The 15846-nt window shown below is 35.6% G+C and overlaps 1 protein-coding gene across 2 annotated transcripts; it reads left to right on the top strand.

Moving 5' to 3' along the window:
- The first annotated feature begins 967 nt into the window (after positions 1 to 967).
- On the top strand, positions 968 to 12505 carry LOC107867318 (sucrose transport protein SUC4). Of its 2 annotated transcripts, none has more exons than XM_016713490.2 (6): positions 968 to 1834; positions 5953 to 6695; positions 7172 to 7235; positions 7319 to 7362; positions 7731 to 7890; positions 12111 to 12505. In XM_016713490.2, the coding sequence occupies exons 1-5, from the start codon at positions 1339 to 1341 to the stop codon at positions 7887 to 7889; spliced, it is 1506 nt and encodes a 501-aa protein (XP_016568976.1). In that variant the 5' UTR covers positions 968 to 1338; the 3' UTR covers position 7890; positions 12111 to 12505. The 2 variants fall into 2 exon arrangements, with proteins under 2 accessions (XP_016568976.1, XP_016568977.1); XM_016713491.2 differs by having other exon boundaries at positions 982 to 1834; positions 12172 to 12505.
- Positions 12506 to 15846: the final 3341 nt, after the last annotated feature.

Here is a 15846-nt window from a genome sequence, read left to right as displayed (position 1 = left end):
GTTCTATTCCTTTCCGTTAAATTTTTAATGCTATTGATTAAAATTTTATTCATATTATCTATTTATATGAAATTTATTTATTATTTATTATTAAGTGATTTAGTAAAGTAACATTATATATTTGCTACTTATAATTAAGCAAAAGAAATTTTATATCCAAAACATATGACATGTATATATAAATTGGTATAAACATTCAACACAAATAATTTTGAACATAATTTGGATTAATTTTAAGTGGAAATATTATTTAAACATGCAAATTGAATTTTTTAACTTGAATTTTTGCTTATAACACGAGAACACATAATTTGTGAAACCTACATGAACTTTTCAATTGATATACATTCTCACCAAATGAACAAATCACAGTTCATAATCATGATATGAAAATACTTTTAAAAACTAAATTAATAAATCACATATCTGCATATTTATTTTATAAATAAATACTTACAATTATATGTTATTACAAACTTCAATGCTATTACAAACTTCAAATACACATAATTTTACAATAATTCACTTATTCAATAAATCAAGAATAGTAATAATTAGCTATTCTTGAATAAAAATTTTTCACATGACATAAAATCTCTTCACGTTAAGGATGAATCTATTTGTACAAGATTTAAAATTATAAATCTTTTTTTATATAAAAAATATAAATTTATGGCTCAAGTTTTATAGTTAAAGATATTTGAAGTTTCAAATCTTACCTTCTAGAGAATTTAAAGCATGAGTTGAAATTTTATGCAAATTTCATGAGTAAATGCTAATTTAATATCAAAATTTGAAATCAAGTTTTCTAATTTTTATGATAAAACACCTATGAAATATGAAATGAATAATTTAATAATGTATAGTAAATTTCTTATATATAAACGTGTCAAAATTTTAAAAAGTGGACACTATTCTAGTAACATCAACAGTAAAACACTAATTGAGTAGACTAGTTAGTCATAGTAATCATGAAAATGCAAAAAAATAATCACTTTCTTTTCCCAAGACAGCTATTTTTCTGGATTTAGCTTAAGAATGAATAAATGATTATCTGTTTTTCTATTTCCATTGATTTTACAATAAGAAATTTGGAAATGACACCACTCCTAAAGGTGCAAGTAAAGCAATTCCATATTCTGCCCGCCTCATTTGCATAATTACATCTCTACCCCTAGAAAAAAATCCATTTTCCTCTTCACTATTCTCAATATATCCCGTAATTTCATCATTTTTCAAGGGCATTTTCATCACTCTTCTACCACTCTCCTCATTCTCTCGCCACCTTCTTCCTCCAAAAATCCTCCATTTATATCAATACGTCGCCGTTTTAGTAACATGCCGGAGATAGAAAGGCAACACCGAACGAGACATCACCGACCGGCGGCGATTCCGGTGAAGCCGTCACGTGTACCACTGCGGTTACTATTCCGAGTGGCTTCGGTAGCCGGAGGAATTCAATTTGGTTGGGCTTTACAGTTATCACTACTCACACCTTACGTACAAGAGCTAGGAATACCGCATGCTTGGGCGAGTATAATATGGCTATGTGGTCCGCTCTCTGGTTTATTAGTTCAGCCTTTAGTAGGTCATATGAGTGATAAGTGTACGAGTCGGTTCGGTCGACGGCGTCCTTTTATTGTTGCTGGATCTGTATCGATCATGATGGCGGTGTTGATTATCGGTTTCTCTGCTGATATTGGCTGGGTTCTAGGTGATCGAGGTGAAGTTAAAGTGAGAGCTATTGCGGCGTTTGTTGTAGGATTTTGGCTTCTCGATGTTGCTAATAATATGACTCAAGGTCCTTGTAGAGCTCTTCTTGCTGATCTTACACGTAAGTTTTTTCAATTTTGTTTTACACCAGCTTGATGTTCATATTTTTTTTTTTGTTTTGTTTATTGCTTTTTATGCACGCTTTGGATCCTGATGAATAGGTTGAAAGTATAATAATGGTCAATCAACTGAGTTATTAAGATTTTTGATGCTTTCTGTAATTTATCATTTGATGAATTTAATTTGTTAAGTGCTTTCTAAGGAAGATGAAGCTTCAACTTCAGTCAATCTTTAATATTTTCCTTTGAATAAAGTATCTTTTGAGAGTTTTGAGAGAGTTGAATATTTAGCTTTGTTTAGCATAACTGCGTAAGACTAAAATGTAAACGCAATAGATGTTTCGTTCTTTTGACGGTAAAAAAACGTATTAAGCGCACTAGTTTCAGCTCAAATAGACGAAAATATCCCTGTGCCTATGATGTGTGGGACCCCCTCTTCCCCTTTTTCTTCTTTTTTGCTGGTGCTAATAATTCCATCTCATTTGGCTTAATAATGGTGTTTTCACTTAATTAATATTAATGGCTGATATTCATTTGAGCCGTTAAGATCTTCTGAGAATACAATTATACGCATCTTATGCATAACATAATACTGTTTTCATTCTGATACATATTAGTGTTGATGTTTGATTTGGAGATTATTGCATTTTGATGATTTTGAACCAGCCATAAAAGGTTAATTTAACTACACTATGGAATTGATTGACAAATAATATGGACTAGTAGGTACATTACCTGCCAAGAGCGGATCTAGATATTCTGTTGAGCGGGATCTAGCCGCCTCTCTTCACCATACAAATAATATGGACTAGTAGGTATATCACCTGCCAAGATCGGATCTTGAAATTCTGTTGAGTGGGATCTAGCCAGTAGCCGCCTCTCTTCGCCATTCGATGCTTCTGCCTTCCCTTTCTATAACATACCCAGGCACCCTCCATTCCAATCACTAAAGAAAAAAACAAGTTATTTTGTGAAATGCTCACATCTTTGTATTCCTAATGACTAATGATTAAAGAAAATCTTTTGTTATGTACTCCTTCCCAGATTACTAGACCTTTATGTTATGGTGATTGTTTTGATAATTTTTCATTGTTAAATTGGAAAAGAGTACTTCATCTTGGAAATTTAACTTATGCAGCAGCCAAAAAAATACAAATTGTAAATTTACCCCTTCAAAATGACAAGAAGATAATTTTAAAAAATTTACAAAATGTTTTTCATCCTTGATATATGAAGTGGAACTGCCATATCCAGTCAAACACTTGTATTTGAATTGTTTTTGTCGCCCTAACCTTTACGTATGGTGCACGCCTAAAGATAAATTATAAATTTGCATAATAACTTTTCAAGTTCTTAAAATGTCACTCTTCATGAATCATTTGTACATATCAATAGGGTCTTAGAAAACCTCTCTAAATTTAGAAGCATCAGAACTGCACAAAATGCTGAAAAATTTAACGCTACTCATTAGAATATTTGATAAATCATTGCATAGTTTAACTGGGGCAAAAGTCAATTAAATAAGGTTAAATGCCACTGTTTAGCTAAGCATGCCTGGGAAGGTCCGCGGAATTATCATTCAACATCAATTGATATTGCTGCCATCACCAATCCACAGTTGCATGCGGAATTATAACTGTTGATGAGGTAAATGCTAAGGCCGTAGAAGTGGCACAAATGATGCCAAAAGAAGGAAAAAGTAGCAAAAATTCATTCGGGAAAACAATTTGATAAACTAGTTGTTTGGCCCCTTGCGCACTTGCACGAGGCTTCATTCTTGTGGTGTAGAGTTTTGTCAATAATTGGATTTTTGTGTATTTTTCCTATGGACAATTGAAAGCTTTTCATTGTCAAAATATTAATTCCATTCAACTGCGGGAAGTAGCAGAAAAGTTACAGTTAGAAAAGAGCCCTGATATCAGTTGTGAAGAAATCATACCTATTAGTTTACAATTGGTAGCTCAAACAACTGACGGTGAAAGGATCATATGCCGGTTTTACTTATTATGTTCACTCCATTGTTTCTTCTTTAATCAGATTCCTCAAAATCATATTATTTTAATAGAACATAAATCAAGTGTCTTAGTGAAACTATTTGAGTTTTTCCTTTTTGCTTTAGTCCCTATCACTATTGGTTCGAACTAGTATAGTGCAGTGTGAGAAAAGGCTCAATGGTGCCTAATGTTTAGCAGTAACTATATTATAGTCCTTGATTATCCAGTTAACATGTCTAGCCCGAACATGCCAAGGAGATATGACTTTTTAGTCCGTCCTTTGATTTGGTTATTAACCCTTGACAGATTAAGAACAAACATGTCATGTCTGGTCAATTTCCTAATAAAAGCTAAAGCTTGCTCTACAAAATGGTAGATCCTGAGCCCACAACATTTGCAATGGTGAGTTAAACAAGTAAGAACCATCTTTTTACTCTCTATCCATCTGTGAACTGTTTCATTTGACAAGGTAAAGTAAATTTTATCAAAGCAAATGCAATCATTCATCTCAAAGTAAATTTTATCAAAGCAAGCGCAATCATTCTTTCTTTTTACCCAGTGGGTACTGCAATAAGAAAAATAACAGAATTACTTAAGTCTTCAAAAGACAAAGCAATCATTCATCTCAAAGAGTATAAAATCTAGCACAACTGACAGTTCATCAATTGTCCTTTCTTTACACCAGTAGATTAAGTTATCTGCATTTATGCTTAACAGCTGCAATCTGCTTCCACTCTTTTTTTGGTTGATAAGGTAAAGGTAATCTGCTTCCTCTTTCCTTCAAAACTCCTTCTCTTTCTTCCCAACCAGCTACTCCACATACTGCACACATGGACTGTTCTCCATACTTTCTCATTTGGCTTCCAACTCTGCAATTGCCAGATTAATAATAAACTATTCACATCTCGTGGCATGACTCAATGCACTCCAAACATACATAAGAAAATTGTCCAAATCTGCCAAGAAAATGTACAGTGAATCAACAAATGTTTAGTTGATTCCTCTTCCCTTTTTCACACAAAACACCTACTACACAATGAAAATCCTCTTCTCTGTAACATTTGTTGAGTCAAACAAGCATTTGTAGTTGCCACCCACCCAAAACAAGCAATTTTTGATGTTGCCTTGGCTTCCACATTATCCATCTGTGAACTGTTTATATGAGAACAAACAAAAGTTTTGGCATCACATATTTAGAAGCATTTGGGGGTTCTGGATTTTTGTGGGGTGGGGGGTGGGGATAAAAGAGGGTGACGGGAAATGTGTGCTTGTGGTGGTGTTGATTTTGAGCAAACTTCATTCCTGGAGCATGATGCATCATCATCATCATCATCATCACCTTCTTCTCCCTCTTCTCCCTCTGAGATCAGATATTGAGCTAATTGTCCTAGGGATGTTCATTATCCAGTTCTTCAGGAGCCTTTAGCAGCAGCAGCGACCGTATATAACCCTTCCCCCCTTCCAAAAGAACTGCTGCTAATGAAAAGAAACAAAATCAGAATTAGCTAGTTTTCTTTAATCTCCTTGTGCAGGATAACAGAAGCAAATAAGAAGCACTTGCTTATTTCTGAGAAGATTGTGGAGTCTATATCTCAGAAAAGAAATGATTATTATAGAGTCTAATGATTAGGCCTACTTTGTCCACATACTTTCTTGTTCCTTATTACTCTTAAGTCTTAGTTTAATTGTTAATAATATTATATACCCTATCTAAGGAGCTAGTAAAACCTCCTAATATGAATGACATCCCCCTTATGTTGAAGCTAACTTACATTTCCAAAGTTCAAAAGAAAATCTCATTTATCGATTTTGACCCTAGTTTCAAAAATTTAGAAGAAAAATAGTGAAGCATAAGAAAAGACAAAAATGGTGAAAATGGAGGCTCTGTCTGACAATGCCTATGGGGTTTGAAGTAGAGGTCCTCCATGGGATGAATGGAGAGATGGTGTTAGTCCGGAGATGATATAGCCACCAAAAGAAAAGGCAGCTTGGCAGGGCGTAATTTTTCGGGGCCAAATATTTCAGTTTTACATTTTTGTATGACATCATTGTCTTTTCTTTGTGCATATTTATATCATGAATTTGGCTTCAAACTAGTGACACTTTCTCTTCTTTCTAATATGCAGAAAAGGATCATAGAAGAACTCGGGTAGCAAATGCATACTTTTCCTTATTTATGGCCATTGGTAACATCCTTGGCTTTGCAACTGGATCTTACAGTGGCTGGTATAAGATCTTCCCTTTCACCCTCAGTACTGCATGTACCATCAACTGTGCCAATCTAAAGGCCGCTTTTATTCTCGACATTATTTTTATTGCAACAACTACATGTATTAGCATATCGGCAGCCAAGGAGCAGCCTCTAGATCCCAGTCGTGCTTCCTCTCATACTGGAGAAGAGATTGCCGAATCAAGCCATGGTCAAGAAGAAGCTTTTCTCTGGGAGTTGTTTGGAATTTTCAAGTATTTCCCCACTGTTGTTTGGGTGATCCTGCTTGTCACTGCCCTGACATGGATTGGATGGTTTCCGTTTCTTTTGTTTGATACAGACTGGTTTGGTCGAGAAATTTATGGAGGTGAACCAAATGACGGGAAGAATTATAGTGCAGGAGTCCGAATGGGTTCATTGGGTCTAATGTTGAATTCCGTGCTTCTTGGAATAACTTCATTATTCATGGAGAAGCTCTGTCGAAAATGGGGGGCTGGTTTCACATGGGGAGTGTCAAATGTGGTCATGTCTCTCTGCTTTATAGCCATGCTTATAGTTACTGCTGTTAGGAGTAACATAGACATTGGTCAGGGTCTTCCGCCGGATGGCATTGTTATTGCTGCGCTAGTTGTATTTGCTATTCTTGGGATCCCACTAGCTGTAAGTTGCTTTATTTTCAAGTTGAAACCAGCAGTTATTTTGCACTATCACACAGGTTTATGTGTAGAACTAGTTAAAATTAAAGCACCTCTAAACCACTTAAATTTCCTTTCTCCAATATTTTGTTATGGCCAACAAGTCTTTACCTGCCTTTGTCATTTTTACTTTTGAGATTTCATCACCAAGTCTAAGACTATGTTTAACTTTCCTTAATCTTCAAAAAATTTTAGCAGCAGGGGTATATGTATCGCTGAATTGTGGTCCTCATTGTTTTTTACTGTTGAAAATGTACATAGAAATTCAGTCTGGCTGATATTAATCTTTTCATGTAAGATGCCTGTAAAATGTAACATGATACAAAAGAAATGTGGGGTTACTCTTTATAAAGGCTTCAGTTTTAAGCATAAGTTTCATGGGGGTTTCGAAGAGAGCTTTATTTAGGTATATTATTGTATAATGCAAGTCATGTTCTGCAGATAACATACAGTGTTCCATATGCTTTAGTATCTTCAAGGATTGAAGCTCTTGGCCTTGGACAAGGTAGATTGAGTTATATCTATTTTGATCATTATTCTGTAGGTAAAATTGTAAATAGTGCTTCAATTACTACTTCAACCTTGCAGGCTTGTCAATGGGTGTCCTGAACCTGGCAATTGTGTTCCCACAGGTATAAATTTTGCTCATCTGTTTCTATGGGTTTCTTTCAAAACAAGAACAATCTCTAGAAAGTGGTTCAAAAAACATTAAAGCCTTTACGTAGATGGATGTGTCACAAGTGCATTGTGTTGCCGCTTTCCAGTTTGATCTTGTAGCTGTTATCTGTTGAGCCCTTGGTTAGAGTTGAAAAAAATGAGGCCAGGAGTGAAGCGTTGCAAGTGATGGAATTTAGGGTATCATTCGAGTGACTATAGAACATTATCATTCTTATGGGTGTTTCCACTAGGAATTTTTACTGCGCCTTTATATAGCATGTATCTTATCATTTCTTAAAGTTATATAGGCCACTAAATGAAAATATATTGTCATTGGTCACAGATCGTGGTTTCGCTTGGAAGTGGGCCATGGGATGAGCTATTTGGTGGAGGCAATTCACCAGCCTTTGTGGTGGCTGCACTTTCAGCATTTGCTGGTGGACTTATAGCCATCTTGGCGATCCCTCGAACACGGGTCGAGAAACCCAAGATCTTTGCATGAGGTAAGCTGCTAAGGTCTCCGTTGAACTCCTTTCTTGTCTACTTGTCCACCATATATAAATTATTTATCTCTAGTCTTCTGAACAGCAGGCTGTTGAACCAACTTTTCCCACTTAAGGACCTTTAATAAGGCTCGAATTCATAGTCACTTGACCCATTTCTTTTCCAATTTGAAATAGAATAGAGGGGTAATTAGAGTTCTCTTGAAGGGTCTACCTCTTCCTCTGCAGTGAGTTTCTGCACTTCTCGTTATTCAATTTCTATTATCAACCAACATTCATGCAAAATAGTGACTTTAATCACACAGAAAAACGGTTCATGCAAAAAGTGACCCCCTTGATCGGTGGCGGAGCCAGGATTTTCGCTAAGGGTATTGGAAATATAAAAAAGTAAACGTACAAAGAAGCTAAGGGGATTCTATGTATACTGTATGATATATTATATAAAATAATTTTGGCCTTGAATGTACTGCATAATCTTCTGGCACTCCCCTAGCTCCACCCCTGCCGTCAGTCTTGTGTATCATTGTGACATTCATTGTCTCGAACTCAAGACTTTTTTTTCCCGGGTTTTAGTAACGTATTTCTGGAAGCATAGGAAATGAACAAAGCTGAGGCAATTCACTCCTAATTTGTCTTTCATGGACAGCTTACTGACACAGTAAAATCTATCCCTATGTCAAGCATCCTGCTCCAGAAGCACTTACAATTGTAAATCTGTTAGTATATCTGTAATCGTTGTAATTATACTTTGGATTAGGAGAAGTTACTGAAAAAATGAGGAAGACTTCCTCCCTCTTATTATGTACATTCTCCGATTTGAAGATATCTGCACTATTTAATACCCAGAGCTTGAGGACATGAAATAAAAGAAATGTTGAAAGAGATGTTTAAGAGAACATTTTGCTTTATTATTCCCTCAATTGTTGTGGGATCAAATGGACAAAAACTGCATAACTGGTGTCAATAATGTCTTCCTAATTGTAAACTAGAGCAAAAAACTTCTCATTCACTTGACTAAGTAACCACAATGTATTAGAGGTACTCCTTTGTATAATAGTTCTAGACTACGTACAATATGGAAGGTATTCAAACCTCTATACTAATAACATAATTAAATCTATAAGATTTTCTTTATTTAAGTACGATGTATCTAGATATGTATGCATTCAAATACACATTTTCTATATATACCTCGTGTAATTAATTGAGGTACGCGCAACTAGCAGGGACACCATGGTTGCAAAAGAAAAACAATCTTGGAGCCTCGAAGATATTTTGCAAGAATATCAGCTACTAGTCACTTATATTAAGAAAACTAGTCAAAATACATTTCATATTGATAACCAACAAATTACCAAGTGCCAATGACAGTTCAAAACTCGGTGGATAATGGGCTTGCCTCTCTACCTTAGTCACAATACATTCTGATTCCATCTTTTATCTAATAACAGGACAATCTTTTTTAGTATGTTTCATTCTTGGTAACATGAGTTTTGAAGCTACATGCAGGAGGACTTGATTTTCAAATAAGTTGCATTTTTTTATTTCTTCAATATAAATTGCTTTAACCATATAAGCTCACATATGACTAGAGACGTGGTTTGACACTTCCTTCTGTACTTAATCTGGTCACCACATCTTATTCTTCGAGTGTTTCAAAATATTATATTACCAGTTAAAATGTGATTCTTGATGGATGGTCTGGTGGAAAGAGATCATATCCAGGCTTCAGTCAAAATAACCCATAGCCTGTGTAGGATGCAGCTGAGATGTCTGAACATATCATTGTTAGACAATTGAGCATAATAAACGCTAATATTGACCTTGAGCCTTTTTGAGTCTACTTTCTAAGACCAGGCTTAACATTTAGATTCAAATTGACCATCAAAATATACACCATGTTAATTAGTGAAAATGTGTAACGTCTTTCAATGCCTAGTAATACTCTCTGGAAGCTATGTCTATTCAACTATTACTACTACCTCAATCCTAAACTAGTTAAGGTCAATGTATCAATCTTCCTTCTCAATTTTATTTGGGCCCCTTTCATTTCACTAAATAATTTGTTTTACAGGACAAATTAGTTCACCAAAACTTAATTTCTCTAAATGTTAACCTATTCTACACTGTCATATAACCTCTAACCAAATTTATCAAACATTGGACTGAATGTAAATGTCCAATCCTGACTAAACCTTTACCCATACGGTGTATGACTAGTTGGTATAACTTACACAAGTACTTTGCTTCCATTAGGGCAGAGGTTAGTAGGTAGTCGAGTGTTGGCTAGTTTCCTTTACCAGCAGTTTTATTATTATTCCCTTATTATCTTCTTCTTCAATTCTACTATTACCTATTGTTTCCTTTGTTTCAGTCATCGTATTATTTGTTGTTGCTACTGTTCTCTTCTCCATTATGCTAGCATGACTGTTTTACTACTTTATTTCCTTACCATGTCACTTGAGCTGAGGGTCTATCAAAAACAACCTCTCTACTTTCACAAGGTAGGGGTAAAGTTGAATACACACCACCCTCCCCAGAGCCCACTTGTGGGATTACGTTGGGCGTGGTGCTGTTGTTGGTAGACACAGATGTCACAAATTGCTTCAGAAGTCATGCTTTAGAATATTATGGTCATCAATAACTAGTTCAATTTATATAGAAATAGCAAAATCATGTTGTTTTGTCATGAAAATTACGAGCTTCCCAAATCCTACATTCGCGAAAATGGCGAGAGCAGTTATTTAACTTCTAGTTCGTTAGGATTGGATTTCTAAGACTTGAAAGAAACCACAGTACCTTTGTGTAGCCTTAGGTTCTATTATTTACACCTAATCAAGGTCTGGATTTGCATCATTCGGATGACAGTCTATGCAAGTGCATTTTTTTTCCACAACTACTTAGTAGCTGTTAATAAGTCCGGAAACAAATTTTAATGTTGTACACTGACTTAACACTATTGACACGTTCACGTGAATATAACCTTTTACTTCTACTCTATTTATTACCACGCCACGAACCACCACCTTCAACCACCTCTTATCACCATCACCTCCATAACCTACCACCACTAGCCACCTCTACAATCACTAAAAAACTATCACCAAACACGCCACACCTCAACCATCAATAACCATCACCACTTACATATCAATCCCCTCTACCAATATCTCCCTATAATGAAATTTAATGAGCACCTAAGGTGTGGCCTAATGGTCAATGAAGTGGGTTGAGAACCATGAGGGCTCACATTCTAATCCAGCCGAGACAACAAATACCAAGTGATTTCTTCCTATCTGTCCTAGTCTTAGTGGATAGAGTTACCTGGTACATGATATTGGTGGGAGGTGGCAGGTGTCCCGTGGAATTAGGCGAGGTGCGCGAAAGCTGGCTCGGATACCACGGTCATCAAAAATAAATAAATAATAAAATTTACTTGGAAAAAGAAATTAAGTGAGAGAAAGCCGAGAATAAGTGAGAAATGTCTGGAAAAGAAAATGACTTGTGATATTTGACAGATGTTTCCTTAAAGAAAAGAGAGAAGAGGACAGAATGAAATAAATTATAAACTAAAAGTGCACTACAATGATTAATCTCATATTTAGAATCTTTTTCCGACCAAGTTACTGAAGAATTGCATTGAGCATTTTTGCATAACATGATAATCTTTCCTCATTTACATGTAATGCACATGCTTATAAAGTTGCGACCTTAGAAGGCTTTTATCATTGGAAAAAATTTACAGCCGTTGAAGAAATGCATTGAGCACTTTTGCATAAACATGATCATCCTTTCTCATTTACACGCAATGCACATGCTTATAAAGTTGCGACCTTAAGAGGCTTTTATCATTGAAAAGAATTTACACAGACAAGTAGTATCAATTAATCGCATTTTTTAAGAATCCATTTCTAGCGAGTATTGAAGAAATACCTTGGAGTGTTTTTGCATAAAATGAAAGTATTTTTCTCATTTACTCCCCATGCTCTACCTCCCCGAGGTAGTGATAAGGTCTGCGTACACCCTACCCTCCCGACCTCACTTGTGAGATTTTACTGGGTATGTTGTTGTTGTTGTTATTTACTCCCCATGTGCATTCGTACAAACATATGATTCTTATTAACACTAGTTGTCACTCTAGAGGGACTTTTTCCCCCTATTGGACTGATTGTCTACTTTCTTTTGAGCTGCCGGGTCTTAATATTTTGTTCTCTGGGTAGGCTAATTTGCCATATTGGAAGATGAGATTGATGGTGGTGATCTCTACATTGGCCTTGGCAGGCACCTAATTTTCTGTTGTGGCCGTTTTGACTATTGCTCAATCTGAATGCTGAAGAGTTAGCGGAGGTATATTGTTGTATCCTATTTTTTGCATTGTACGATCAACCCGCATTTTGCATTACCATTTTGTAAATATAGCTCTTCCAGTCACTTGGTATCGGTTCTAGCATTCAAGATTTCTCTTCTTGTTCATCATTTATTTACTTAGTTACTCATAATGCTGTTGAACAATTCTCTGTAGTGGTTGCTCCACTTTCTAGATAAAGCAAATTTCAAATTATCAGTACAACTGTACAAGAAGTGTTCAGTATATAAAGCACATGTACTTTTTGCATATCATCTACCTCCAAGTATTTGTACTCTGTAAATAGTACTCTTTTTCAGCTGCAAAGGCAAAGGCATTCATCACATCCATATCTCAGAAGGCTATAGATAGTACTCTGTAATTGTGTTCTGTTAGACATGGCTATGATAAAAGTCATCTATCATTGCTTCCAGCCATTTAGAGATTGTTAGCTTTGACATGCAATAAGAACTATAATCAGCCTAGCATAGTAATGAATGTATTCTGGTGTTATAACCGGAGCTTACATAGTGGCACCCTAAACTTGTAATTCTGTGGACTGATTTTCTGCCCAAATCAACCACTGGGAGTAAGAACCTGTTCGTGTTGTATAAAAAAAACCTGATTTTTTGATGCACCTTAGAAGTTGGAAGATAGATATATGGAAAACTATTCTGGAACATTATTAGGGCCATCTTTTACTGTAGTCAAGACCACAAATTTACCTACCACAAATTTACCCTCAAGTCTCGTTAAATGAACTACCTCTTGCTCCAACTATTATTTCCTATGTACTTCAAAAGTGGTGTATAAGAACTCAGAATCGTTTACTCATAAGTTAGTGGAACAGCACCCACTCTCATGCTCAAGATTGTCAGGCATGTTTGCTTGAGCAATGACCGAATAGGCAATTTGACAGCATATAATGCCCCCCGGGTCCAACTTTTGTACGACTAGATCCTTACTGAAACCCTTACATTGAGCTACCGATAGCATGTAGTGCAGAAAGATTATTCACTAACTGTGATGAGAACAAGTTTCGTGTCAGATGTTCCACCTTATTCTGCTGCACAAACACAGGACACAAGTTTGTGTTTCTTTAATGTCTGATAGGCTATTTGGAATCAAGGTTTTGCTTTTATCAACCAATCATGGTCGTGGAGTCTCTGCCCATAGCTAATAATCCTGAAAAGAAGTGAAGTTGCAGCTAGGGATCCTTTTTGTCATTAGGTTTTATTCTTCTACCAAAAATATCAATGTTTTTAGGCAAGCTTATTTGCTTTGGTGATGTATCACTACTATGAATTTTGTGTGTATTTGAAGCTTGGCTGATAAGAAAAGGTTCCCTTTTCTATTATTCTCTCTTTTCTTGTATGCTTGGGAATAAATTCCTACTGTTATTGCATTATCAGTATCTATAAAAGCTTTGATGGCTTTCATTGCATGCCCCTCCATGTAATGCTTACATCTAATAAAGGTGATCGCTATGATTCATTTAAACGTGCACCATTGGAATTTTTACTGTACCTTAGCTAAAATGGCAAAATACAATGCATTAGTAGACGTAAAGATTGTCTAGAATCACATCATTGTCTGCTTAATGTGAAAGGTTTTGAAGTTTAATCACACATTCATTGATATTTCCTTTTCGCATCAAAAGAACTGTAGATTGTGGTTACTTTGGGGGTGAGAGAAAGACGAGAGCGAGAAGATACTGGAGATGAGAAAAGATTAGCCACCATCCTCTTCTGTTTTTGGAGAAAAAAAAGTGGAGAATTAGAATCGATGAATTTGTTCTGTAGTGTGCAGAGCTATCATCCTTTAGAAAATGTTGGTGACATATTTAATGTGTGACATCTCTGGTAGAAGAGGACATGACAATAGTTAAAAAATATTCTTTTGCTGTTCTAAAAGGCGATTTAGACGTTCTAAACTTGGCATATTAGGATGCTTAAATGTTGTAGAAGGAGAATAAAAATTTGGTGCAGATGAATTGGAAAAGCCGTACTTGTGAATCAGATCCAATTTTAGATTCTAACACTCTGTCAATTTTGGTTCATTACGATCTGATGGCATCAGCTCCATATGCATATTGCTGTAAGTGTGGAACCCCACGTCCCATCTGGGATATTGAGCTAAAATCAATACCATATTATATGCTATTATATTAATGTAGACGATCGGTGGAAAAATAATTTTTAAACAAAAAGTATGTTACCAGTTGAATGATAGAAGTTTATTTTACTACTATTTTAGTAGTGTACCTGCCTCCATTTTTTTGGTTGTTGTTGTGCTGAAGAGTGAAAGAAATTTTTCCTTGGAACTGGCAAGCATTATTCAATTGCCATAAGTTATGTTACACTTCATTTGTTTCACGTAGACACCCTGGTGGATAAGATCCGAATACTTTATTCAATTTATAGGCATTGATAATGTAAAAATTCTCTGCATTATCTCTATTACGAGAATTCATCATGAATTGACAAGTTTTTAGCTATTAGCCTACCATAACCCTCCTCCCCTATCTGGGCTTCGGACCAGCAATGTGGGCAAGCCTGTGCAATCGGAGTTTAAAGTGGGGATTCATATAGTTGATCTAACTTGTTTGGGTGCTGTGGAGTAGTTGTATTTAATCCTTTGACACAGTCAATATATACAAGTTGAAAAAAATGTTTTAATTGACACTCGAAATTGTTGAAAGACTAGATTTAAACATATTTCGATAGTGATTAAAACACACTACCAATTGTTAACAGACACGTATCAGTAAAGGGTAAAAGAGTGATGTGACAATATTGATATGTTTTTTTTTGGGGGCAGGAAATAAGGGAAATGGGTTAAAAATACCCTTCAACTTTAAAAATTGGTTAACTTTACCCGTCATCGTATTATTGTATGGTCATATTTAACTTCATTGTTAACAAAGTTATCATCTATACCTCTACCGTATTTGGTTGCTGGTATAAATTAGTTTTAAAATAAATTTATACTATCAACTAAATATGATACAAATTTTATTCATGAAATATCTCAAACTCGTGGAATATTTTACCTTATACCTCCTACCAAGCGACTCTTCAATGGATGGAAAAGCCTTGAACACCCGCTTTTGAAGGGAAAACAATTCCTAATCTAAGCCTCCCCCGCACCCCCACCCCCACCCCCCAAAAAAAACAAGAAAACAAACATCTAATCTAATTGAATAACCCAAACAAATATACTCCCTCCAAACAAGTAATCAATTTCAAGATTCAGCAATGCAAACTAAAGGGACATTTTTTTTATCCCAGTGAAAAGAAGTATTTTATTTTCAACTCAAAAATATGGCAATATTTTTGTTTTAAAAAAGTGTTTTGTGGAGTAGTGTTTGTTTGATTTAAAGTGGGGGAGGAAGAAAGCTGCAGGTAACTCTGGGGCTGTTTGCTTAATAAAGGTCTTTCTGTTTCTGTTTTGCTGTTTGCTGTTTGCTGTTTGCTGTTGCTGTTGCTGCTTTGCAGAAATACAGAGACGCACAAACAGGGCATTAAGGCCCCCCACTTGGAGACACATTGATCCGTGTTGTGAATTTTGGATACAATAACCCCTCTACTATTTTAAATGGCTGTAAATGC

This window comes from Capsicum annuum, chromosome 4, assembly GCF_002878395.1.
Source record: "Capsicum annuum cultivar UCD-10X-F1 chromosome 4, UCD10Xv1.1, whole genome shotgun sequence".
Classification (NCBI taxonomy): Eukaryota; Viridiplantae; Streptophyta; class Magnoliopsida; order Solanales; family Solanaceae; genus Capsicum; species Capsicum annuum.
This window is presented reverse-complemented; position numbering and strand designations above follow the sequence as displayed.